This window comes from Haemaphysalis longicornis, unplaced genomic scaffold, assembly GCF_048455015.1.
Source record: "Haemaphysalis longicornis isolate Haplotype H1 unplaced genomic scaffold, Haemaphysalis longicornis Haplotype H1 scaffold_4, whole genome shotgun sequence".
Classification (NCBI taxonomy): domain Eukaryota; kingdom Metazoa; phylum Arthropoda; class Arachnida; order Ixodida; family Ixodidae; genus Haemaphysalis; species Haemaphysalis longicornis.
The window spans coordinates 183,568,052-183,594,183 of record NW_027526361.1 but is presented as its reverse complement, the minus strand read 5'-3'; the positions used below and the strand labels follow the sequence as shown (position 1 = coordinate 183,594,183).

Here is a 26,132-nt window from a genome sequence, read left to right as displayed (position 1 = left end):
ACCAAAAGAACTCGAAAGGATTATGACTATTTTTTGTGTAATTCGCCGTCAAATCTTGTTCCTCATGCATTTGTATGGGTTCTTTTCCATGGCTCTGGACTTCAGTCGCGCCATGTGCTACTCTTGAAACAGTGCACAAAGTAGGTATTCACCCCCAGTATTAGCTGCGCAAAAAGAGTTTACATTTCGCTAAATGACTACAGAGTAATGACTGTTGAAAGGACTGCCATGAGCGGGAAAGCTGCACATGCGGTTTGCCGAAATCGGTGAAACGGAGTATGTCATGTGGCATTCCGCAGCGGGGTCATCGTCCGCGCATCACGGACCTACACCGAGCTAAAAATGTGCTGAACCACCATTATTTACAAAAACAACGCATATAATTGATGTAAGAAAATATTTTTTGCAAAACACAACCGCGGAAAAATTGCTAGAACTGCTGGGCTCGAACTCAGGCCATTAATCCAGTTTACCTCGAGGCCACGAGGCCGAACAGCGGGCTCTACTTAACAGTTGCTAATTAGCAGAATTCGAAGTGAACCGGCAGATGGCGCCAGGTTACACAGGAAGTGCCCGGCTTGTACGCACAGGGGAGTGGAATGTCACCTACGTTTCTGCAATGGAAACATTTGTAGGCGCATTTATTTACCGGCCACGTTTTCAAAATAATCTGTTTCGCTTTCCCCATTTCTTTGCAGGAGTATGGCTGGAATTAGGTGGATCTCAACTGTTCGAAAAAAAGTTGCGAACACAAATTTTCACTAAAAGTGAAAGCAAGCGAAAATCTTACAACCTATGAGCTTAGGAAGTTACACAAGTTGAAATGCTATGAATGATAGTTGCCGCTGAACATTGTTTTTAAAGGCTTACAAAAGGGAACGCCGTTTATGATGAAATCAAGAGGGAAGGCGACAAAGAAAGCACTTTGCTTGCGCTGTCTGTTGTTTTACCTCCGCTATACAACAAGTTTATTACTGCCCCAAAGTGGCCAACTTCATTTCGCGTGGCTCCAAATAGAGAACCAATTCATATTTACCAGAGCATTGCCATGGCGCTTCCAAAATGGAAAAGGTAGCAAGGAGCAGCTCCTACGGAAATAAAGACCTTTCTTTCTGCTTAGTTTTTGTAGCGCGAGCTACACTGGCCGAGGTTGAGCGGTTTCGCGTGGCTCCTGGAGAGCCGTGCTGCGCATGCGCATGGAGCAGCGACGTCCCACGGTGCACAGAACGTTGCTCGCTGCCCGGTGTCTCTCACACACCCCACGCGCCCAGCGTCTTCGCCGACCGACGTTCCGCACGTGGCGGCCCGGTCCACTTGATGGTCATGCGATGGGTGGCCGGGTGTTGAACCGATGGCTCGTGCGTCGCAGCAACACCGGCGTGCGCCTGTGGAACCAGCTTAGCTCTGGGGCGATTGGCGACGCTGCGCCGTAGCCGCTTGATAACTATGCATGTGTCACATAATGCGCATACTGTGTGTGTAATTGAAGCAGCAGTAAGCACGATAATCAAGCTAATCCTAGACAACCGGGAAAGCTAAGCAGCTAAAGCTAAAGCAGCTAAGAAAGCAGCTAAGCAGCTAAGAAAGCTAAAGAATAACCAGCAGAACCTTGGCTCACGCTACGTATAACCTCGCATAGCCGAGCTAAGCCACTGCTAATTTTGTTCAAAAGGAACTGGCCCGATGCTCAGCCGCTGGCAACAGTTCCCGCCGCGCTTGGAGTATTTCCACCGCTTCCTTCTTTCGAGTGGCGCGAAGTTGTGATCAGGCGATGCGGGGCTTGTCGGGCGTGCTAGTGGATTTATCGCATCCTCCTTTTGTGTCATGCCTAATGGCGTCGAAGCTTCCCCTCCAAAGTCCGCACAACCACGACACAAAAATAAGACACTTCGGAATGGGAGGCTTAGTGCAAAAAATACGAGGACGGTGGCAGACCAGACAGGCGCTTTGCCTGTCTCGCTCTGCCTGTCGAAAGGCGAGGACGGTCTGCCACCGCCCTCGTCTTTTTTGCACTAAGCCTCCCATCCAGTATGTACCAACTAGCCCAACAGCACGTTTTGTTGGAGACGCTTTGGATCGCTAAGCGTAGCGAACCGATTGAAGCAAGCGCTTTCCGGTTGCGACTGCAGCCTGGTATGCCTTGTCCGGCGTTTCCTAGGTGCGATGCGTATCAGTTGAGGTACCTCTCAGTTACGCCGTTTGCAGTGGAGTAGCTAGCGCCTCTGAAAAGGCCTACTCCTGGACGTGCATTTACATATGCACACCGCGGTTAGCGCTATCTTCTAATGTTTCCGTTTCTGGCAGAAGCTTTGACACGGAAGGGTCTCAGAGGCTGATAAATGGTTTGTACCGCTTCCCCCGCCTTTTTTCCCCTAGTTGTGTATTCAACGCCGGTAAAGGAGAGGCGCCTTCATCGACAGATTTCCAGACACGCACCCTAATTCTTCGGCCGAGGTGTCGTGCACGTCTTGCATTGTACTTGGGTCAGCGCTGCTTTGACGCTGACGATAGCTTATTAACCGTTCCCCGGAAGAGCGGAGGTAGATAAGGGGGTGCGCGGAGGTCGCAATCGTATACGGTTGCTTGGACATCGGTCGAGATCACGCGATGTTCAGGCGACTTCGGAGCTAATCGGCATTCTGCGGTGGCTGCGGCGCCCAAGACGGACACATCCGCAGCTCTGCGCTGTGCTCCGGTTATAGCCACTAAAACAGGGCGTAGGGAAATACACGTGAGGCGAGTAAAAACTGGAAGAGGCTCTGTAGCTTGGATTTCCGGGAAACAGGTTTCTTTAATTCATTGAATAAGCTTCAATAATAAAAGGCGTTTCAAGGCGAGTGGACATGCAGAGTTATTTTTTTCTTTTGCGATAGTATGCCCTTGAGCATAAAGTCTTAGAGGTACAAGTTGGCACCCGTTTCCCGGAGTAAATCCAGAAGACAGCGGTGGTGGGGCCCCCACAGACATCGCTGAAGATCGGGGGGTCTCCCAGGATGCAGGCCTGTGCCGCGAAGGTGTCTGGATCTCGCTGCACTCAGGGAAGGGCACGTCCATAGCAGGTGGTTGGTGTCGGCGTCTTCGGCAGGAACCGTACAGAAGGGGCAGGTGTTGGTGAACGGGGTATGGTATCGTGGTGGCCACGCCCGGGTTACCGCAGGAGAGAGGGCCACCCCAACTCGAAGTCTACGCAGCAGGACCTTCTCCCAGCGAGCGAGCCCACTGGGAAGGTCTGTGGTCTGTTCTACACGGTGGGATGAGAGCTCGTGTGGCGCAACGCAGATCTTCCTTTAGTTGAACAAATTGTTCATGTGGGTCCGTTGTCAGCAAGGGAAGCGGTCGTGGAACCGAGGAGATGTGACAGGAACTATCCGCCGCAATATGCGCGTTGATAGTATTACGCCGGGTCCAAGACAGTCGGAGAGTTAATTAAAAAAAAAATCAAGGCCATTTCGCCCCGCGAAGGTGGTTGGCCAGCGAAGCTTTACTGTAGCCCTCACAATTACATCATTGGTCTGCATGGTACAGGCATCACCACATACGAAATATTTGTGCAGTTTCGAGCTCGGAACATACAGACTCGCACGCGTTCTGTGCTTTAAACATAATGTGACGTCCCCCACTCGCGAGACCGCATGCTTGCCACACACCATTCCAGGGTGACCACTGACTTGAACCACTAAGTCTATCCAGGTTGTTTGGAAGCACAACACGGGTATCTTTCAAAGGACGGCACGATGCCGTACATGCCCACGAAACCATGACGCCCACCACGCGCAGAGTATTGACATCCGCCAGAACTTGGTGATAAGTAATACGCAACTAAGACCATCGGCCTGTTTTCGCACGAAACTTCAATGGTGCTCTGGTCGTATACAGTTTTACTTTAAGGACGGTGCGGAAGCGTCTACGCTGGGTGTGTATGATACGCGGCCACTGACCGGATAGCCCTTCAGAACTGTGAAAGCAGTGTCGCAGCCACGGTGTAAGGGTATTTTCTTACAGAGTGGTCGCAGCAGCATGGATAGTGATTCTGCAACAAGAAGCTGCAACGAGTCTGATGCTAAGACGTCGGCAAAAGACTAGTCGACGAACCTAGCCAAAAAAAAAGAGCGCTCCCTCTCTCTCATTTTATAAGAATATGCTTAGGGATCGTGCGCAACCTTGTTTTGTTGCAAGGCCAGTCACTTCGGAAGGGGGTTCACGATGAACTGAGCTGTAGATTGTCCGAATTACTACTTCTAATGATGCAGCATTGAAAAGGTTCTAACGTGAGCCCCCGCTCGGCCCGCGGGGTGGAGTGACGTGAAATGCCTAGCAATCATTCTAGTTTAAGCACTCCGCTGGACCTTTCAGAAAAAAATTAAAGCCCTTCCACTCAATGTAAAAGCTGTCGGAAGTGCAGAGCAGTGATTCGCCATAGTGGTCTGTACCGCCGTTATTCGCTTACTGCTACCACCCCATGCAATTCAAATTTCCCGCCTGCGCAGTGTTTTCTTCAAGTGTACCTATAGTTTTCTTTGCGCTAAACAACGGGAAGATGTATGACAAGCGCCAGCGTATCACGAGTTTCTAACGCTTATGACTATATAAATCGCTTGGCTTACGAAGCCTCTGCGGTACGCCGCGAACAACAGCGTTACTTGGATTGGATTTGATTGGATTGGCTACACTGGCCGAGGTTGACCAGGTTCGCGTAGCTGCTGGAGAGTCGTGCTGCGCAAGCGCGAGGATTGGATTGGATTGAATTGGATTGGATTGGATTTGTATTGGATTTGGAATGAATGAAAAGCAGCAGTAAGCATGATAATCAGCTAATCCTAGACAACCAGTAAAGCTAAAAATAACCAGATGAACCTTAGCTCACGCTACGAATATCCTGGCATAGCCGCTTGGCTTTAGAAGCCTCTGGGGTACGCCGCGGTGAAGGGACCGTGACAGGCTACACCGTAACGCCGTGGCGATATGCTTGGTTCCAGCGAGCGAGCTAGGACGACAAGGCGAGCGCTTAAAGTGCTCTGCACTTAAAAAATAAGCAGTGGCTTAGCTCGGCTATGCCAGGATATACGTAGCGTGAGCCAAGGTTCAGCTGGTTATTCTTAGCTTCCCTCGTTGTCTGGGATTAGCTTGATTATCATGCTTACTGCTTCTTCAATGACACACAAACGGTATACGCATTATGTGACACATTGATATTTATCAAGCGGCTCCGGTGCAGCGTCACCAATCGCCCCAGAGCTAAGCTGGTTCCACAGGCACACGCCGGTGTGGCTGCGACGCACGAGCCATCGGTTCCACACTCGGCCACCCCTCGCATGATCATCAAGTGGACCGGGCCGCCACGTGTGGAACGGAGGTCGGCGAAGACGCCTGGCGCGTGGGGTGTGTGAGAAACGCCGGGCAGCGAGCAACGTTCTGTGCACCGTGTGACGTCACTGCTCCTCGCGGATGCGCAGCATGGCTCTGCAGGAGCCACGCAAAACGGCTCAACCTCGGCCAGTGCAGCTCACGCTACAAAACAGCGAACGTTGTTCCCCGCGACGGCTCAAGGTAGACAAACTGTTTCATGGATTGTTTTGTGGGGCTGAAGGGTTGATGTGTCGCTGCTGCGGCCTGCCGCCAAACCACCGGTTATCAAATCGACGCAGGCAAAGCCTTTCGTGATCAGTGCAAAGATGAAAGCAGGCATGACAAGACGCGCACGGAGACGCTTTTTTCTGTAGCGCGCTTGAAGGATTGATCCAACACAACGCATTGAAGATCGCGTAATTGGCATACGCGACGCGTTTGGGGATTTACCATCTCAAACGGAGACGGAAAGGCGGTGTTAAACGGGGAGCGGAAAACGAAGCGCAGAAACCGATCCGTCCGTCACCCTCAAACGTGACTCCAATTCCAATACGCGAGGCTATAAAGCGATCCTTCGGGCAGAAGAGTAAGGCGCGCTTGACAAACTACGCGTCCCAGTTTACTGTTACTACGCGGCAGAGAAAAGGAAACGCAGCGTGGTGGACGACGTGATGTCCGACTGCCTCGTAGCGTGCGAGCGCAGTGCCGCTTCTTGAATGCGAATGTCTCCCGCCGCTGGATGGCCGCGCGACACAGCGCAACGGGTTGTGACCTGCGCCCGCTCCTTCGCGGCCTTGACTTTGACGCCGCTGGACACTCGTCGTTGCCGGCGCCCGTTGCCTCGGGGCCTACAAGGCGGTTGCGCCTTGTCGGTGTTGTAAGCTTTCGTTCAGTTTCCCCTGCCTCCTGGGTTGCTTTACCTAAGGACGTCAAAAACCGATTCTTAATGGCTCCCTTGTGGTACCACGAGTGCGGATTAACGCCATTTGTGTGTTTCTGATGAAGAGGGACAAATAAATGATCATGAAAGAAGCGCGTGTTCTGTCACATCAGACGTCCACATTTTTTTTGTTGCCCATTTGGTTGGTTTGAAGTTTTTTGTGCGTGAAAATGAATTGCTGATTGTTGAGGAAGTTTGTACCAGTGCAAATCGCCAAGAGCGATGAACACTACTTAGATAGCTGTTGTCTCTTGCCTCGCAACCGACGGGAGATCGCCAGAAGTTTTGATCGCAACTACAGCACAAGAAACACAGGCTCGGATGAAAGGTAAGGCCCCGACGCAGCGGTGTAGTTGCAATTGTTAAACAAATATCCCCAGCCTCAACCTCACACATACTGGTTTCTTTGAAGGCCTCTGACGTGACACACGAAATATCCGTTAGCAAATAGCAACCGATCGGCATGCCAGCCTTAACTTGGACTAGAAGAGCCTCTTTTAAACAAAGAACCTCTCCCATCTCAACCTACGTCCTCCACTCTTTCGGAGCGTAAACCAGCAGGCGTAAGACCCCGTGCGCGACTCAATGACTGCCCCCCGACCGATACGAGCGCCGTTATTGAGCTGCTAGGCTCTTGTCCCGCACAACCACAGGGGTGGATACTAAGCGACTAGGAACAAAGAGGCTCGAAAAATGAGACGCAATATAAATAGTGCAGTTCCAGTCTAAACTCACAACAGGTATACCGCAAAAACCTAACAAGGATTCCTGTAGTATAAGACAAAAAATTTTGTTGGGGCAACCGAGAGCCTGTTGTTACGACAAAGCCATCTGTTGTTACGACACACATTTCAGTCGCAACGAGAAAGGCAGTTTTATTAATGCCAAATATTACTGTAGTCACATCAGGACTGCCATTTACGCTACTCTTTTTAATGGGCAACAACATTCAAGTCATGTGCAACTACTGATGGAGCATCAGGATCACGACAGAAATAAGACACACGACAGAACATCAGATTCACGACAAAACAAGAATACGACAAGACGACAGTACGACACGCGAAAATACGACAAACTACAGAATTTTTTCGTGTTGCCATTTTGGACCGGGGTATTTTTGTTTTTGTGTGCGTGTGTGTCGAGGGATTAAAAGGCTCCGGTTCTTTCACGTTTATTTCGCTGCGGAGGGGGGGGGGGGTAACATTGCAGTTTTTATTTTAGTCGTTTAGTTCGTATAACCCCAGGGTGCTCTCGCGACCCCATCCGCAGACTGCTCTGTCTGCTTTTTAGCGCACCCGGTGAGTTTACGGTTACAGTATACGGCGGGCGAAGCAATAAACAACCGCTTGCAACCGAAAATGTAGGAATAGTGAAAAAAAAAAAAAAAAAAAAACGTTGTGCGACAGATTTACAGCGAAACTATATGTAGCGAGTTCGGGCTCGTGACATCCTCCCAAATTCTTCTTCTGGCGAACATGGCATAGATTTTGATAGTTTTTCGGCAGTGGGTAAAGTAATCAAAGCTAGTGTTCGGGAAATGGCGGTTAATTTACTGCCCGTTATTTTCTACTGTTCGCTGTGGTCAGCCGTCGTACTGCTCCATTTACGAGCTGGCAGTTCGATTTGAATTCTGTTAGACCAAACTGCTATACGCCTATACACCTCGATGTGCACCTCTCTACCCTTGCGGTCGGCTTTACGGGAAGTGCTCCACCGTAGTAGTTTTAGCACCGTTAGTGGGTGCTAACTAACTAACTAACTAACTCACTAACTAACTAGCTAGCTAGCTAACTAACTAAATAACTGAAAAACAAACTCACTGACTAAAAACAAACAAACAAACAAGCAAACTAACTAACTGACTAACTAACTAACTAACTGAGTAACCAACCAACCAACCAACCAGCTGGGTGAAGTGATGGAAAATACTCGTGTGTATAAACGCAATGTTTCCTGAGGGCGACGTTAACTCTGCGAGAGAATACTTCGGTAAACTCAACAGGCGCTTAATAAAGCATGACATTTCTTGGCGCGGGTGTAGTGCAGAATCTTATTCTATTTTTCAAGCGTGAGGCAGTGTCCGCAGTTATTCCGGTTTGCACATTCGTAAAGTCACGCATGGCTGCTAATTCAAGGCTCTCAACACTCGGCTCGCCGTGATGAATGAAACGGCGGCCAGGTCGCGTAACGCTGGCACATATACACGCTCCGTAATGAGCCAAGTTCTTGGGAGCTCGAAATTAGCTCTGCGGTGAGAACAAACAGCTCCGCCTTCAATCGCTCGGCTCGCGCGCTTCCGCAGACAAACGAGCCGCAAAGGATGCGCTGATTAATGGAACAACGCTCGATGTGGCACCAGAGGAACCATTCCCGCCGAGATGCGTTCACGCTCGGGACAAGGCATCGGCCATAGAGCGCAGCAGGCGGCGTTGTTGTGGGCGCAGCGTGTATACACTGCCAGCCAAGTGACGGAGGCGAAGGCTTCGTACGGTGCCAAGGAGATGAGCGGCGTGACGCTGGCTGGCTGCGGGGCTGCCCCTGCGCCCGGGTCAAGTTCGGTCTTCGTCGGCCAAGGGAAGAGACGCGGCCACCAAGGCTTTTCCGCCCGGGCGCCCTTCATTAGCACGCCCAGGAGACACGGGGGCGGCAGTGGTCAATGAATGGCGAAGACCTCATTCGGCTCCGCGCTGGCTCGCTCGCCCTTTGTCGTCTTTCCTTGTGGCGCCCCCTGTTTTAACCGACGCGTCGTTCTTTTTTCTGTCTTTGCTTGAGGACTGACCCCGTGTGGTTAACTTCAATGACGCGCCTTGTCGATGAGATCTTTGGTGATTTCGATGGGTTCGTCGGCATGGCGTTCGATGACGGTTGTACAGAATGTAACTAGCATTCCTGTCGGCGCACGGAGTAAGGCGTGTGTTCGAATCAAATGAGCAGAGGAATAGGCTATATTGTTTATAGTTTTAATTCGGAGGTACAGAAGCCGGCGGTCAAGAACAAAGCAGTAACCAGCACGGATTCTTTACTCTACGAGTGTATACATGAATGGTGTATTGCGGTTGAGACTTGCCTCAGAGGGCGAAGGAAAAATTCCGGGGCGTCTCTTGGTGACACGAGAGAGAGTTTAATGTCACTACGCATGCTAGAACTATGCCTTCTGTTATTGACCCGTTTACCGGCATGTTTATCACGCCTCTCGGTAAGTGTCCTTTTTTGGCGCCTGCATAAGGTACTGATGTCACGTCGCGTGAGAAATGTCTGTCGTCAGAGGCTTGTTTTGGTGCGCCGAAGGTGTCGAAACGAAGTTGGGTTAGCAGGCAAAACCGGCTTCCATTGGAGGCGTCGACCCGAAGCAAGTATTTGCTTAAGACGTGTACACTCCGTAGCACTTCGGCGCAAATGTATCTCCCCAGTCTTGTGCATTGCCGCATGGAAGTCATACATTTCGCTTGTTAAGCACAAACACACCCTTTTTTCCGCCGAAACGGCAAAACAACGTCCGCTTTCAAACTGGCATGACATGTGGTACTGGAAGGGCTCTTATGTCTTGAAGTGCTCTAGAAGCATGTTTCTCTGCGAATGAAAAATACCACGGTACCTCAAAGTTTTTTAGCGGGACTTCAATTGCTTAAAATGTAAAATATTTAGTGCGCCTAGATTTTCAGCCAACGAAGCCATATGTCTGCACCGAAAGGATTTGTTTAAAGGAATTTAATGAAACGCGCTCATATCCGCCTCCCAGCAAGTTTTACCTCATTTTTGAACATCCCACACGGAGGCTGCCAAACAACAGCGTGGCTTAGTAGGTAACAAATAGGTGTGAGTAGTCGCGATGGGATATTCAGGAAGCTAACACTTAAAACAGAGCTACAGTAAAATTAGCCCGAAGGTTGATGTTCACCTGACAATATTCAATGTGCGATTTTCAGCTACATACATTTTCAGCTTCAGCTATACTCTGAAGTCTCTTATTGGGAAACAGTTTGACTACAGCGGTTGGTGGTTACTGCCATTGCCCGCACGTCTAAAGGTCCCCGCTGCGGGTCTCAGAGCTGGCATCGAAAACAGGGTTACAGAGTTACAGCAAGCAGCATTATTTGAGTGGTTACAAATACAACTGCATGTGAGCAACGGGCGGAACACGTTTCAGACTGAAAACAGTGCACTGGCTGGGTTTAGCTACACTCACATCTTTATTGGTCAATGTGAAACTGAAGATATAAACGCATGATCAGTAGTATGTTACTTATGAGCTGGGGTATGATGAAGGGTGAGCCTTAAGCCAAAATAGCCGGCATTTGCTTTGTTCTCTCTTAAATTGACCCAAAACAAGTTTGGGCTCCGGTGATTCAATTATCCGTTTCGGGTACCGTTATTTTCTAATTAAAGCGTTTTGCAGACTGCAAAAATTTCAACGATCATGCCGCACCATACGAACTTTTGTCATGGTTCTAACGGCCGTAGCCGATTTATTTCACGTTTTTAAAGAATATCCCCAGCCTGTGGCCTAAACCTTGATGGTGCCTTCTAATCAGCGGCATTTATGAATACGGTTTAAATGTAGCTCTTTCCAGTTTCATCGCAACGTATTCTAAAAAAAAAAAAGAAATGAAACTGGCTGCTGTAGCTAACTCCTACCTTGAATTGGCAAGAGGTCGAATGGTCGTTCACTGAAGCTCGTCGTCCGAACACCCGCGTGGTTGTCCAAAGAGCAGCGGCTGATCCCGACCACACAGTGCACAAAAGGATTGCTCCTCTGTTCAGAGCTGCGCGTGGACTCCGCTGAGCACTGTGCTCGGATGAGGATGGCGACAGGAGCAGCGGCGTCTTTATGCTCTGCGTCCGACCGCTGCTATTCTCACCCTTTCTTTTTTTTTTTTTTCCTCCGCCATGTAGATCCGGCGGAGGAGGGAAAGGCTGCTCAATACGGAAATCTCGCGCCAGAAGAAAAGAAGCGAGCCGGGAGGAGTTAAGACATCGCCCCTTCTCACCCGCTCATCCGTCTTTCGAGTGGAGCGAACTCTTCACCGGGGTGAGGGCACTCGCGGGGGCGACAACGGTGGCTGCAGTGAGCACGGAGGCAGCGCAGGCAAGGTCACCGGTAGAGGCTCCTCGCAGTCTCGCGTGCATAGTAGTCGCGGGTGGCATGAGGAGATATTCGCCCTTTCCCGAGCACCCGCCGACGTCGGAGTAACTCACCTTCTCGGCCACTCTCGCTTTCTCTCTCTCTCTCTCTCTCTCTTGGCTGTAGTGGAGAAGGTTTCGAGGGGAGGAGGAATACCGAAACCCTCCTTCGCTCTGTTCTCCAAGTGCTACTGCCTCTTGGCACATTTTCTCGTCACAACAAGCCTACACCTCACGCGAATAATGAACAGTGGGTGCAGGCAGCGGACGGAGAGATGTAGAAATCGCCGGTGATGGTTGGCTATCGATGGCTCTTAGATAAGGCGGAGCACCAATTCGGAGCAAGAATGAGCGGAGCTCCGCCGTCTGATCCAGCCCTCTTTTTTTTTATGTCGTGCGAAGCCTCCGGAAGTAGTAGTGCTGGGGTGGCATAGGTCTTAAAATTTGAAATAGTGCACGGAGGTGCGTTTAAAAAAGAGAAAAAGCGTGTGATGTGTCACGTTGACCAGAACTTGGAAATGAACACTTTCAGTTAATTTATTTTTTTGCAGAGAGGATTGGGAAGGCGCAAGTTATGGCCATTTTAATTAAAACAGGATCAGTATTGATGGCAATGGAGGCGGGCAGGGTGTTCCAGTCCGATGCTGTCTTCGGGAAAAATGAATTTAACGTAAAGTGGTCCGGTAACTGGGGACTGCAACTTTTAATCTGCGGTCAAAGCATGGGGAAATCTAAGTTGGTAGCGAAACAATGTCAGTTTTAAGGTCGAATTACCGTAGTATATTTTATGAAAAAGGCTTGAATGTGCAATTTTCCTGCGAGTTGTTAAAGTAGGAAGTTTAAGGTTTGGCTTCACTGATGATACGCTAGCTGCTGTAATAGGAAACTATGAAACGGGAGGCACGGTGCTAAGTAAATTCACGTGACGAGGAAAGTGAAGATAAATGCAGATCCCAGATAGCCCAGGCATATTAGAGTTTAGTTCTAATAAGTGTTTTATAGAGCAGTAATTTCAAGCAAACAGGAGCTAAGGAGAAGTTACGACGTAAGTTGCCAAGCGTGCCATTATCATTGTTAGTAACATAATCTATGTGCGTTTGCCATGAAAAGTTGCTACTGATTTGAGTGCCAAGGTATTTGTACGTGTCAACTGCTGTGAGCGCGGTATTGCTGATTACATGCGGATAAAGACAAGGGGAGTGGCGACTGAGGGAAACTCTGATTAGTTTGCACTCAGTAAGGTTAAGCTGCACGGACCAGTCAAAACACCATGCTGAAACGTTTTCCAGATCAGTTTGAAGTGGTAAACAGCCGTTAGTACTAGATATTTCGCGATAGATGACGCAGTCGCCTCAAAAAAGCCGAAATTGAGGAACCAATATGATTAGCGATTAGCAAGGTCGTTAATATATATAAGAAAAAGTAATGGGCCCAGCACAGAACCTTGTGGTACACCAGAAGTAACTGGGTGAATCGCAGTCATTAGCTCTAACATATTGGGTATGGTTGGTTAGAAAGCACTCACAATGATACACTTAAGAATTGGGGGATCAATTTTAAGTTTTCTTAGTTTTAAGAGAAGCAAGCTGTGAGAGATTATGCCAAATGCTTTTTCGAAATGTAGAAAAACGCAGTCAACATATGAACCCCACTAGACGGCAGAAAATAGGTAGTTAGTAGAGGAGTTGGGTTTCGCAAGAGTAGTTTTTCCTAAAATCATGCTGATGTTTATAAGAAGTTGTTAAAATCAAGGAATGTAATTAAATTGGAGTAAATAGCATATTCAAGCAGTTTGCATGGAATACTTGTAAGGGGGACGGGTCTGTAGTGGGGCGGCTGACTTGGGTTGCTCTGCTTGGGCATTGGTACCACCCTTCCCGCCTTCCGTTCAGGTGGCAGTATAGAGCATTTCAGAGACTGCGAAAGAATTGACAATAATAGTGACATGTATGTTGCAGTGCATTTAAAAAATTGGGATGTAATCCCATCGATACCAGTTACTCGAATTAGGAATCGTGCACCACCGTCTCGGTCGCAATCGTGATCAACAACCCGTGTTAGGTTAAATTTCCGATACAAAGTTTTCTACCAGTGATGTACAAATGACCCGGTCTTGCGATCATGATGTACAGTTTGAAAATATGAACGAGAATACACAAAAAAGCGCAATTTATTTCCATGCAGTCCAAATAGACGCGTGGCTTTATTACAGTATCAAAGTTGGAAAAGGGAACTACCCAAATGGACCAATAGGGCGTCGTTATTGGACCTCCATGAATAGTATTTTTCAGTTTTGTGTGTTCTGGTTCGTATTTTCGGGCATTTCATTTGCCCATGTCCCTGCAAAACAGCGCAAGGCAGACGAGGACAAAAGAAGGAAAGATGACACCACGGCGCTGAATTCGCAACTGAAATTTTATTAGGAACGAAGCGCACATTTATACAGGCCTGAGAACACATATCACTGCGAAAGTATAGAATCAAGTGCCAGTTGTTACCTGCAAACCATTGCGTGGGTTTTACTCCGAATTCAACCATTCAAATATACTTTCTACTAATTATACAGAGGGAGCACTCACACCCTCGTTACTTCTGAAATGATAAGCTGGTGTTACCGCTCTGAGGTATTGGTATTTTTTTTGCAACAGTTGTATCCCCGAAGACAGAAAAGAAACTACAATTTCTATAAGGTATAAGCTTGGGCGTGTTGGTATAGCATTCTCGGAACAGCGCAAAGGGACGAAGACGAGCTGTAGACGGGACACAGCGCTGGAATGTGTCCCGCTGTGCCTCGTCTACACCTAGTCCTCGTCCCTTTGCCCTGTTCCGAGAATACAACTTCTGCTATGCTACGCAATATGCGAATGCTCATTTCTCCGTAAAGAGCGCTTATCCTACATAGACGAACGTTACGGCATCGACCCGTTGGTGAAATATAAATTTTGCCGCATAAAAAATAAATTAAATACACCACGTAAACACTACAACGCACAAATCTTGACACATGCTGGACATGTTGGTTTTGTACATATGAATTTGCACCAAGTAGACCAACTTCTGTGCTCAAAACTGTTTCCCGCGCTGTGCATGAGTAGAAATTTGATAGTGCATGCTACATGCGGCGTCTAAGCTTCCCTTGCTCTCCTGGCGGATCGCCTGTCTCGCTTCCTCGTACTGCGACGGGGTCGTTTTCCTTATTCCGGTCTCTTAGTGTCATTCTTATAACCTTTTTTTCCATGGTCGTTTGCGGCGATTCTCTCATTGTATCAAAGTGCGGCGTAAATTCTTGAACTTCCTTCAAGGAAAAGGGGGGGGGGGGGGACCACGCCAAATAATAAGAAAACAATCCAAGCCAGCATAAATCAAATCAAACGTTTACTTTTGACGCTGTGAACATTGCAGCTCAGCAAAAGAAAATACTAAAACAGCTCAACGTTCTAGCGCTCCTAGTACACACTAATCGTATATTCTCCTCTCAGGAGATAGAAAAAAAAGCAGTTTCTGATCATCGCTCCAAAGGTATTTTGAACACATTCCATTCGATGCTACTTAGTCGTCTGATATATCTACCGTCTCTTGTTCATCATTGGTCATCACTTGCTTTTTTCCCACAAGAAACAGGGCTGCATCGATTGCAGCGTTTTATAACCCATGAATTCGTGTAGCGCAAAAAAAGAAAACGACAGAGGACACAGGGAGGCGACGGGCACAAGCGCTGAGTTTATCGAAGAAATGCATGAATTTAAACACTGGGGCGGGACATTATCATAAAGAAACAAAGATAGAAAAGAACAGAACAAAAGCAAGGCATGGCAAAATTTGCAGACATTTTTTCAGTAAACTCAATTGGAAGTTAGCGCTGGTACCCGTCGCCTCCCTGTGTCCTCTCGTTTTTTTTTTTTGCGCTACACGAATTCTTGGATTACCGCTACCAACTAGCCCAAACCCAAACTCTGATAAGAAGTTTTATAAGACTCTTTTACCATTAAACTCTGCTAACATTCATCATATTAGCCCAGTCGAAATCCTGCTGTTCGGGACTCCTATAGAGCTTTTGCGGTAGCAACAAGAAATGCGGTCGTCTATGTTGCTACCGGAAGGAAACAAGATAAAACGGGTCGAGTATCGCTTGTTGAGCTAACGACCATGTACGTGGAACCCTTGTCTGATGCCTTTTTTTGGATAAAGTCGGCAATAAATGAACCAGTACACGGTGTTGGGACGGTTGCTGCGACACGCGGCTTCGCTAAAACATAGAAATCGAGAGCCTGGTTTCACGTTTCAGAGACGGGTCGGAATGCAGCACAAGAAAACCTGATCCCTACCTCGCATTCAGAATTAGTTTGCCTATAGTATATCACAACTACACACGGGATCGTTTTCTATTGTGAGCGCGATATTGCGTCGATGATATGATCATTATGCCAAGAAAATTGGTCATGCCAAGGGATCGCAAATTCCTCCGGGCAGTAATGTCATGCTTACGTGCTTAGAAGGCGAAAACCTGGCCTTTTTTAAAGCTACGTTGTGATTCCGTTTCTTTTCAGATTTGTTTACTCACTTTTTAGCGCTAATTATTTCGAACGACTTCCTTGCTGCTACACCGCGTTTACGTTTCTTACTTAGCTCTCGTACCTTTGTTTTTTGAAGCTAAATAATTGAACAGGCAGACTGGTAAAGCTCCCTAGAATCAGAGTTCTGCGTGGTGAGGGTGCCCCTGTTCTACTCACCTGCCGTCACTTTCACGCGGCACGCACTGTTCTAACTTTTGTTGCACGCTGCAAACATGCGGAGATAGCGCGGTAGTAACGCACTCAGATCCTGCGCTGGTGGCTCGGGGTGATTTCCCGTAAGAACTCGAAGGTGTTTCAGGGGTGAAGCACCTTAAGGCCGAGGCTTGTCCGTCCGGCGTCCGTGCTCACGGCACAGCACCGTGTAAATCGAAACATCTGTGAACAAAAGGTTCACAAAAGGTTAACAAGAACAAAATAAAAGGTTCACAAAAGGTTAGAGAGAGAGAGAGAGAGAGAGAGAGAGAGAGAGAGAGAGAGAGAGAGAGAGAGAGAGAGAGAGAGAGAGAGAGAGAGAGAGAGAGAGCTCCTAAAGAGCCGTGCTGCGCATGCGCGAGGTGCATTGCATTGGATTGGATTGGACTCGATTATTGAATTGGATTGAAAATTGTTTTAGCAGCAGCAAGCACTCTGACGGGCGATTTACGGTAAGAACGATCCTCAGTGCTTCGCCCACTCGTCATGATTCACTTCGTGGAGATGCGTGAATTTTTTTATTTACTCTTTGCACCGGTGGCCATTTCCTGTATAGGACAGCGACTACAACCGCCACGACAGTTTTTCGCAGAACGAGGCACTTTAGGATGTCACCTTAATTGGCCTGAAGGGCCGCTCATGTTCTTCTCAGCAGCATGGTACGTCTGATTTCGTATTTATGACAAATTTCGCCCAATAGTATGTGCGTTTGTGCAGCACTTCTTGCGTTACAGAACAAGCAGTTCATCTCGGAAGGTTCGCGTACAAAAAAGCACAGATGGGCACCTTGCTGAAAGTTGCACTTCAGGCAAGAGTATTTTGAGTACACATAATAATACCTCATAACGTCGGTACACTTTCCAGTTCCTGCCTCTGAAAATTGCTCGTGCTTTCCACGTTTGGAATTCTTGCGGGTTGTTCAATAAGCATCGACTCTTTTGACGACGACAGTCAACGGAAGAAATACCTGTTCTGAACGGCTACATCACCATTTATTGTCGAAATAAAACTGGCATTAATGTGTCCTTTCAGTTTTATGTAATTCCATTCAGCAATTACCTTGAAAAGAAAATGAATTCACGATGTGCTATAAAGAACGCGTTTTTTAAAAATGGAACATGGTTACCACGAGTTGCAGTCAGACGCCCGCCGACTTCGTCGCAGGCAGGATAGAAGTGGCAGGAGGTTTTGGGCTGCAGGCAGGTGGTGAAACCTGGAATAAACACAAGGAGCCCGCAAATAAAATAACTACAGGTGGGAACGGAATCCGCATCACATTGGGTGTCGTCGGGAGCACTTCGGAACAGGCTAAACGCGGGAGTTTTTGGATCTTGGGGCACGTAAGTAGGAATATACCCAGAATACACCACAATACAGACTAGTATACAGCGAAAACTTATTGATGCAAGTTTTATTTCTCCAGAGGATAAGCCAACGCAATTGGTCAGCCAGCTTTTTATAAAAGGTTTTTGGATTAGATTGGAAAACATTTAATGAGCATAAAAGCGGGTCCAGCATGAGTTGCTGGACCCGCTGTGCTTCGAGGAGCTCAGAAAGGGAATTGTGGATACCTAATTGCAGAAGGCGGACGGTAGGCGTGAAGGCAGGGAGGCCGAGGGCGATTTTGTATGATTTCCTAATAAGGGCGTCTAATTTGGCATGTTCCTTTGGTTTGAGGTTGACGTAGGGAGTACCATATGTAATGCGGCTGATCAGTAGGGCTTGAACAAGACGGCAGATGTCTGGTTCTTTTAGGCCATAGCCCTGGCCATAGCCATAGCCCAGATTCTGGCCATAGCCCAGATTCTTCTGATGAGATGTGTGAGCTGGGTGACTGTGACATGAAGTTGTGGGAGAATCGCCGCCCCAGAGCCATCTGCGTGGAACGTGACACCAAGTATACGGAGTGAGGGCACTTGGGGAACGGGCGTAGAATCGATCGTGACTGACGGGTCCGGAGTGGAGTTTGGGGGATGGCCTCGGGTGCGGGCTCTAAGAACGAGGAGTGCGGATTTATGTGGTGCACCTGTCAGACCACGCTGCTGCAGGTACCCGAGTGTGCAATCAACGGCTTGCTGGAGAATGTCTTGTTGATCTCCTGGGGATCCTGCGTTAGTCCAGAACGTGAGGTCATCCGCATAGAAAGCGTGCTGAAGGTTGGGGATGGCAGAAAGCTGGGCTGGGAGTTGAAGAAGGGCTATGTTAAAAAGGTGCGGAGAGATTACAGAACCCTGTGGTGTTCCTTTCGGCGGAGTCGGGAAAGGGTCAGGCTGGAGGGGGCCAATACGAAGCGTTGCGGTGCGGTTCTTGAGAAAGGCCCGGACGAAGTTGTATGTGGCCTCCCCGCAATTGGTTGTTTGCAGTCCTTGGAGTATTGCGGCATGCGTGACATTGTCAAATGCTCCTTGTACATCTAATGCAAGTATAGAACTGGGGTGCGTTTTGCTTAAGTTTTCGATAATTTGCTCTTTAAGTTGTAAAAGCACATCTTGGGTAGACAGGTGTGCTCGAAATCCAAACATGGTATGAGGATAGAGGTCATTGTCCTCCAGGAATGCCGTAAGTCGGGAGTGAACGAGGTGCTCGAAGAGTTTACCCAGGCATGATGTGAGGGAAATAGGGCGAAGGTTGTCAACGGAGATTGGTTTGTGTGGTTTCGGGATGAGGGTGATGTCGGCGTGGCGCCACTGAGGAGGAAGGGTGCCGGCTGCCCAGTGCTTGTTGAAGAGGGCAAGGAGGGAGTTGAGGGAGTCTTCGAGATATTTATTGAGGAAATGTAGGCACAGTGGCATTCCTATTCCACTCTGTGAAGCTTAATGACGAGCCAAGCTGAGGTCAAAGAGAACTTTTAACAATGGTGCTGATCCTTGACCGAATACATGCTGCGACAAGCTGTTCCTAGACGTCATTTATCTAGGACGTCATTTATCTAAGACGCACCTTTTATCTGGACGTTTGCAGTGCGCGTATTTTTTTTCTAAGGATTGTGTTTTTTCGCTCGGCAAATCACCCTATAGGCTATTTCGGACGTTTCCGTTCGATGTTTTGATGTTTTTATATCTTCTAGTGCCTCCTGCTCATGTTATACATAATTTCTTTTTGTGTTTGACCTGTATTTTTGACACGGCTACAGGAAATTTTACAGTGCGCGTATTTTTTGTTTATTTGTGCCTATGCTCCAAATTACTGTTTTTCCTTCGTGTTTTCACGTGTACTGTGACGAGCGCAGTTTTTCAAGATGTTTTTAATTACTGTTTTCCTTTTCCGTGCTTTTACGTGTGTTTTTGTGACAAGTGCAATTTTTCAAAGATGTTTTCTGCTGGCTAAGTGTTCTTTCAAATTGCATACTGCTTTATTGCTTTTCAAATATTGTTGTCTGCCTCCTGCCAAGTGGACAGGGCAGTGGACGCCTTCAAGCCCGTTTTAGTGGCTTTTTGTTCATTGCCCTCAGCATCTCTATCGCTTGATGTTGATGTTGAAATAAAGTTTGATTTGATTTGATTTAATCTCGGTAGATTGCCTAGATCGAGGGCAGATGTATCTCTTCTTGGTGGGGAAACGGGGCATGCGCCTTTAAGCAAAGGTTTTTTACGCATCGCGCGCACTTGGAAATTTTCGACATCCCCGGTTTTCGGGAGTCCGGACTATACGTGGTCTTTCCATTAGGGTTAGGCCGAAGAAGTGAAATTTGAAGAGAAGAACGGAACCTCGTCTGCACCCAGTGCAAAAGAAGCCAACGATTTCCTTGATGTCTGCCTCAAGTTTAATCTCACTCAGCTGATAACACAACCTACACGTGTTACTCAAGACACCGCCGACATTCTTGACCTAATCTTAACAACTGATTTTGAGAGCCGGTCTTCTATAACATATCCAAATGAAATAAGTGACCATAAGGTCATTAACGCTTATTTTACTTTCGTTCCTCAAATACGCCAAGCCTGCCGTAAAACAATTAGGCTATATGACAAGGCTAACTACGGGGCCATCACTCATGAACTTTTCCATCACTCGTGAACTTTGCCTTTGCTCCGACGTTTCGAGATGGTTTTTGGGAGCGACCCATTAACAATAACTGGTTAATCTTCAAAAACAAATTAAACAGGCCAGGTGATCAATTTATCCCTAAAATAAGTTCCTGTCCCACCCGCCAAAAACGTTGGTTTACTAAAACTTAAAAAATACTTGAAAATAAGAAGAAACGCCTCTTTCGGGCAGCGAAGAAAATGGCAGCATCTCCCCTCCGTGGATGATGGCGAGGGTGCGGAGTACGGGGACTCGAAATAACATCCAAGTTGGTCCTCGATTGACATCGGATTTGCGCCCCGACCATCATTCGATTTGAGCCGTGAGTTGCACCTTGATTAATTCCCTAAATGAAACTGCAACTCACTGCTCAAATCGAATTTCGCTTGATTTTCGCTTGATGGCGGTGCGCGCACGGATGGACGCGGACGGACACTGGGAGGTCCTAAGGAAGGTACTCCGCACCATTACAGGCGAGAGAATAAGCCGTTTGACTCTCGGGTACTAACTCACGGTCGTAGCCGAATGGGTAAGACGACTGACTAACTTTGTCTGGTCTACCAGGCACAGGCTTGAGTCCTGCTGGTGCCTGTGTGACTTTTTGCGATTGTAAATGCTATGCGCATGGACGCGGACGGACATTTTGCGGTCCTAAGGTATTCCGCACCTAATAAAAACACTGACTGTGCACGGGAAACATACAAGGTTGCCGAGAAAGCATATTCAAGTGAAGTGCGGAACGCCAAGCACTCATTTTTTCATAAGAAACTACTGAGAATTCTTGCTGATTCACCGAAACGTTCGTGGCAAATAATAAACCCACATAACACGCCCCCATCGCCCTTACTAATCAGTCTGGTCAAGAATCAAGTTGTTGAGGATGTGCCAATACATTCAATGCCGCCTTTGCGTCTGTGTTTACGAATGAATGTAACCGCGTTGAAACAGAATTAGTCCCGGTTAATCTGCCTGAAATGCCACCCATAAACATATGTTTCAATGGTATCCTGTCCTTAATAAAAAAAATGAAACTGTCATCTTCGGCTGTTACCGATGAAATTACATCCAAGCTGTTGAAAAATACTAAGCACATATAAGCCGAGTTTTTACTTTTGCTGTTCTCTCAGTCACTTTTCTCAGGTGTCCTGCCTCTCGACTGTAAGTGTGGGAAGGTCATTGCGGTGTACAAGACAGGTAAAAGAGACTGCCCGTTAAATTATCGCCCCATATCAATAACCAGTGTATGTTGCAAAATCATGGAACATGTCATATGCACTCATATCATGCATTTTCTTGATTGTAACAATTCCTTTCATTCCTCTCAACATGGTTTTCAAAAAGGCCGCTCATGCGAAACTCAACTTCCCCTTTTCCTTCCCGACCTGCATGCTAACCTCGGCGATAACCTCCGAACTGATGCTCTTTTCCTTGACTTTACTAAAGCTTTTGACAAAGTTTACACACCAGAGCCTACTAAAGAAACTTTCTCTATCAATCCTACCACCTGAGGTTCTTAACTGGGTTGCTCGATTTCTGATTAACCGCTCTCAGTTTGTTTTCGTTAACAACGTCAAATCTAACTCGCGTTCTGTTAGGTCTGGAGTGCCGCAGGGATCTATCCTTGGCCCGCTTTTGTTTCTAATCTACATTAACGACTCACCTAACAACTTATCATGCAATATTCGCCCGTTTGTCGATGATTGCGTTATCTACCGCAAAATAACTCGCACATTTGATCAAGTAGCAGTACAGAAAGACCTTAATGAAGCATTAGACGGGTGAGATCGTTGGCTTATGACTCTTAATCCTAACAAATGCAAATTAGTTTCCTTCCACCGCCGCAAAAATCCACTCCAATTTTCCTATGAAATTGATAACATACCAGTTGAAACAGCCGTATCCTATAAACACTTTGGTGTAACATTAACCCCTGATCTTTCCTGGCGAGCGCACATCACTAATATCATTTCATCAGTCAACCGATCATAAGGATTCCTAAAACGTCACCTACGTCACTCAGCGTATCATGTGCGTCTTTTGGCCTACCAGTCGCTAAATCCGGTCCAAACTTGAATACGCATCACCCATCTGGTGCCCTTCCCAAGTTTATTTGATCAACTCTATCGAAGCAGTGCAAAATCGCGCAGCTCTCTTCATTAATTCTTCTTATTCTTACGATGTCAGTGGTTCATCCCTTAAAAACGAATCCGGTCTGTCAAGTATTTCTTTTCGCCGAAGAATTGTTACTTTGTCACTCTACCACAAGTTTTACCTCAGCTCGCTTCGCCAACCGCCTTACATCGCTCCCGCCGCACGCATTTCCCCCTGCAGATGCCATTGAATTCAAGTTTTCCGACCCCCGATCGGGCACCTCAACATTTTCTGCAACATTTCTCTGCCGCGCCGCCAAAGAATGGAATGACCTTCCCCACGATGTTGTTTCAATCACCTGTCCATCACATTTTATTCAAAGTATGTCTATGCATCCGCAATGTTAACTTGTTGTTGTTTGTTCGTTTATTTAATAGCCTCAAGGCTTAGTAGACACCAAGCGGGTCCGATCTATATCCAGGAAACTAGGTTGGCCTCCCGGATATAGTCCAGTAGGGAACGGTAGGCAGGACCATGAAGCCACCGATGGTAATGCGTGTCTTGCTGCAAATTTAGGCCTGCTGCCATCAAACATTTTCTTCGAATGTCCTTAGTTCCAGGGCATGTCCATAGTAGGTGGTGAAGGTCTGCCGGAACCGTTTCCTCGCAGCAGGTTGGACATTTCACATGTCCTCGGTAGTCCCCTTTCCATCCACTCGTGCGGGCAGGAGTAAGAGCCACGCCCAGTCGGATCCTTCGTAGTACAACCTCCTCCATCCTGGTAAGATTGAGGGGGAGGAGAACCGAACACGGAGGTATGAGAGCACGCGTTCGGCGTCGAAGGTCCTCCTTTGCAGCCATTCTTGTGGCCCATGGGTCACTTGGGAGCTGGGCGGGGGATGATGGGGCCGGGCAGTTGTGTGACAGGAAGTCAGCCCGTTCATTTCCTGCAATACTGGTGTGACCGGGAACCCATGACACAACCACTTTGGATGGCATTTTGCTGTGGAGCTGGTGGATGCGTTGGCAGATGATGGGGGTCTGCGCAACCTGTTTCAAATAGTGGATCACTTGCGTAGAGTCGGTACGAAGATTGATGGTATTCAAGTCTTCATTGGAAGCGGCTGCACATAGTAGGGCGTCGTGGATAGCCTGCAATTCCAGCAGGATTGGGGTGCATGTAGCAGAGGCGTAGGGAATACTGCCTTCGATGCTGGGATGAGTGGGGCTGGTCCACGCAGTGACTCCATGCGTTCCTGTGCATGAAGCGTCGGTGTAGAGGAGGCATTGATCGTCTGGTCCCAGGTGATTTGGGAGTGGAGAGAGCTGCGCTTTACCCTCCTTGGTCCGCCTTCTCTGCAGATGGCTTGTTTTGTTGGAGGTTATAATCGTATAACCCCAGGGTGGAAGCTCATCCTGACTTTCCGGAGGTGCCAAGTTGCCCGGGTTGAAGTGGTCGTACAGTGCATGGCCGTTCTGCAGACATGCATACTTTGACAGTCGCACAGCTCGGCGTTGATTTATGAGCTCGTCAATTGTGTTGAGCTGAGCTTGTTCCTGAAGGACCGGTATCGGGGTGATGCGAGGGAGACCGGTGATGGCTCGCATGGCTTCTCTATTAATAGCTTCCAGTTTAGCATGTTGGGATACGGTTAGGCGCTGAAACTGGGCTTCATAAACCAATCGTGGTTGGAGCACAGCGCACGCCAGCCTACGAGCGACCTCAGTTCTTGCACCACCCGCTTTTGGCGCAATGCGGCGGATCAGGCGAATAGTATTTCCCGCCGTTTGCCTCACTGCTTTCAGCCATGCTGTAGCGGTACCAGCCTGGTGAATATGCAGGCCCAGAATACGGAGCTCTGTTGCTTCAGCAAGCTGATGAGCGCCTATGCGTATAGATGGAAGGTGGACGGCGAGCTTCTTGCGACCAGCTTTGTTAGCGACTGTCATGTACTTGGTCTTCTCGGTGGATACAGTGAGACCAACCTTCGCTGCAAATGCCTGGATAACTTCAAGAGCCTTCTGCAGCGCTGTATACTGCATCTGTACGTTTTTGTGCGTCGACCATACTGTGACATCATCCGCGTAGATGAGGAAGCGTGTGTGCTGCACAGTGTCGAGCTGCCACGCTAAGTGAATAAATACAATGTTAAAGAGTATTGGTGACAGCACAGCTCCCTGGGGGACACCACGCACTGAGTGAAACAGTCCTACTGGCTTCCCTTCTACACGGACAGCGAATGTACGGTTTTTTAAAAAGGCGGCCACGTAATCAACCACACGACGTGGCAGGCCCAACTCAAGCATAGCACGTATGATAGCGTCGTGGGATAGATTATCATACGCCTTCGAAATATCGGTTGCCAGTATTGTGCGAGTGGCGTGGCTGTAGGATGAAACATTCAAGATGTCTTCGGACAACATCGCGTTAACTTGCGGCTTTTGTATCTGTTTGTACAACCCACCCCTTACCCCCCTGTGGGGTCTTTAAGAAAATAAAGTGAAGTGAAGTGAGGGCAATTTTAAGAGTCCATGAAAGAATTCTTATAGATTTTGGTTAAATGCTGAGAAGGATACTGGTTGAAGTTCTAAGTCTGAGTTTGGTTTCAAGTTTGGTTTGGTTTGGTTTCAAGTTTGGTTTCATGATCTTGCTTGCAGGAACGTCGTTTACAAAGAAAAAAGGCCTGAGTGCTGCCTTGCGCCCAAACGACCACTGTCGTTTTCCATAGGCAGTTCTCGCACTTTTCGTTGGTCGCCATGTCTGCTAGGTGCTGTTGTCTTGGAGAGAAACCAACGGAAGCGCAGTATCTTGCTTGATGTCAACCATGTGGTGTGGCAGCCATTTTATAGGCACCAGCTTTATTTCTATTCCCTTTATCTTCACAGTTTATTACTGCCTATTTGTTAAAATGAAAGGAAAGGACTTCGAAGTACTTAAAAAATTATCGAATATTCATCGGAAAATGTTTAAGAATGCGCGAGCATCTCGTCCCCCTCCTTCAGGAACTTGAAGCTCGGCCCGATGCGCATTCCTTGATCCCGATTCAGAAGCGCGAAACGCGGTGTTTCTCGCTCGATTTTCGTACACCGTGCCCACTGTGCTTAGCGCTCTAACGGTCTGCATGTGGTCACATTTGCCCGCCTTGGCAATGACACTGGCTGCCCGCCGGGTCGTTTGTTGCTCCCTGGTATCAGCATTTTTACTGCAAAGCTGCATACGTCTACCACCCAACGGCTTCATACCTGTGCGTAAAAATGATCTCCGTGGACGAAAATGCCGAGGCACCAAGGCCTGAAACGCCGAGTGCATGTTTCAGGCTAATCAGGCATACAGCATATATCTCAGAATAAGTCTAAGGTAACCACAAAGGAAGTGTCGAAACCGCATTATGGATGATAAGGCAGCTGCGAAAAATTGGACCCTCCCCCATGTGTCCTAGTAAAGATTATGTTTGCAGATTATCTTTGAAGGCTAGGCAGAACTAGTGTCACTAAATAGAGCAGTTCCTGCCCAAGACGCCGAGCGCAGGCCACGTTAATTCACTTGAGCGAACTTCTAGCGTGGGAGGAGCGCGACAGAACAGGAACAGCATGAGAGGTGAGCGGGAAAGCAAAAGGAGGCATTTCCTTGGTAAATGTGTCGACGAAAGACTATCGTCTTTTGTCGACATTTTTATCGAAAGGAGCAGATACGCAGTCATTTTTTTTTACGCTCAACCTACCGGACGCCGCTTTTGTCCGATGAGTGATGGACGGGCATCCCCCGGAGGAACCGTGCGACGTCGATCTGCTGGCGGGCGCCTCCTCCAAAGAGCGCGCCAGCCTCCCAGCTGACGTGG

The 26,132-nt window shown here is 48.0% G+C and overlaps 1 protein-coding gene across 1 annotated transcript in view; it reads right to left on the bottom strand.

Moving 5' to 3' along the window:
* Positions 1-26,132, bottom strand: part of LOC144180139 (uncharacterized) — an 80,981-nt gene that overhangs the window by 45,572 nt on the left and 9,277 nt on the right. The window contains exons 2-3 of the mRNA XM_077708531.1: positions 11,278-11,308; positions 10,925-11,138 (exon numbers count right to left, since the gene is read on the bottom strand). Coding sequence (XP_077564657.1) covers positions 10,925-11,138; positions 11,278-11,308 — 245 coding nt within the window. The remainder of the gene's footprint in view (positions 1-10,924; positions 11,139-11,277; positions 11,309-26,132) is intronic.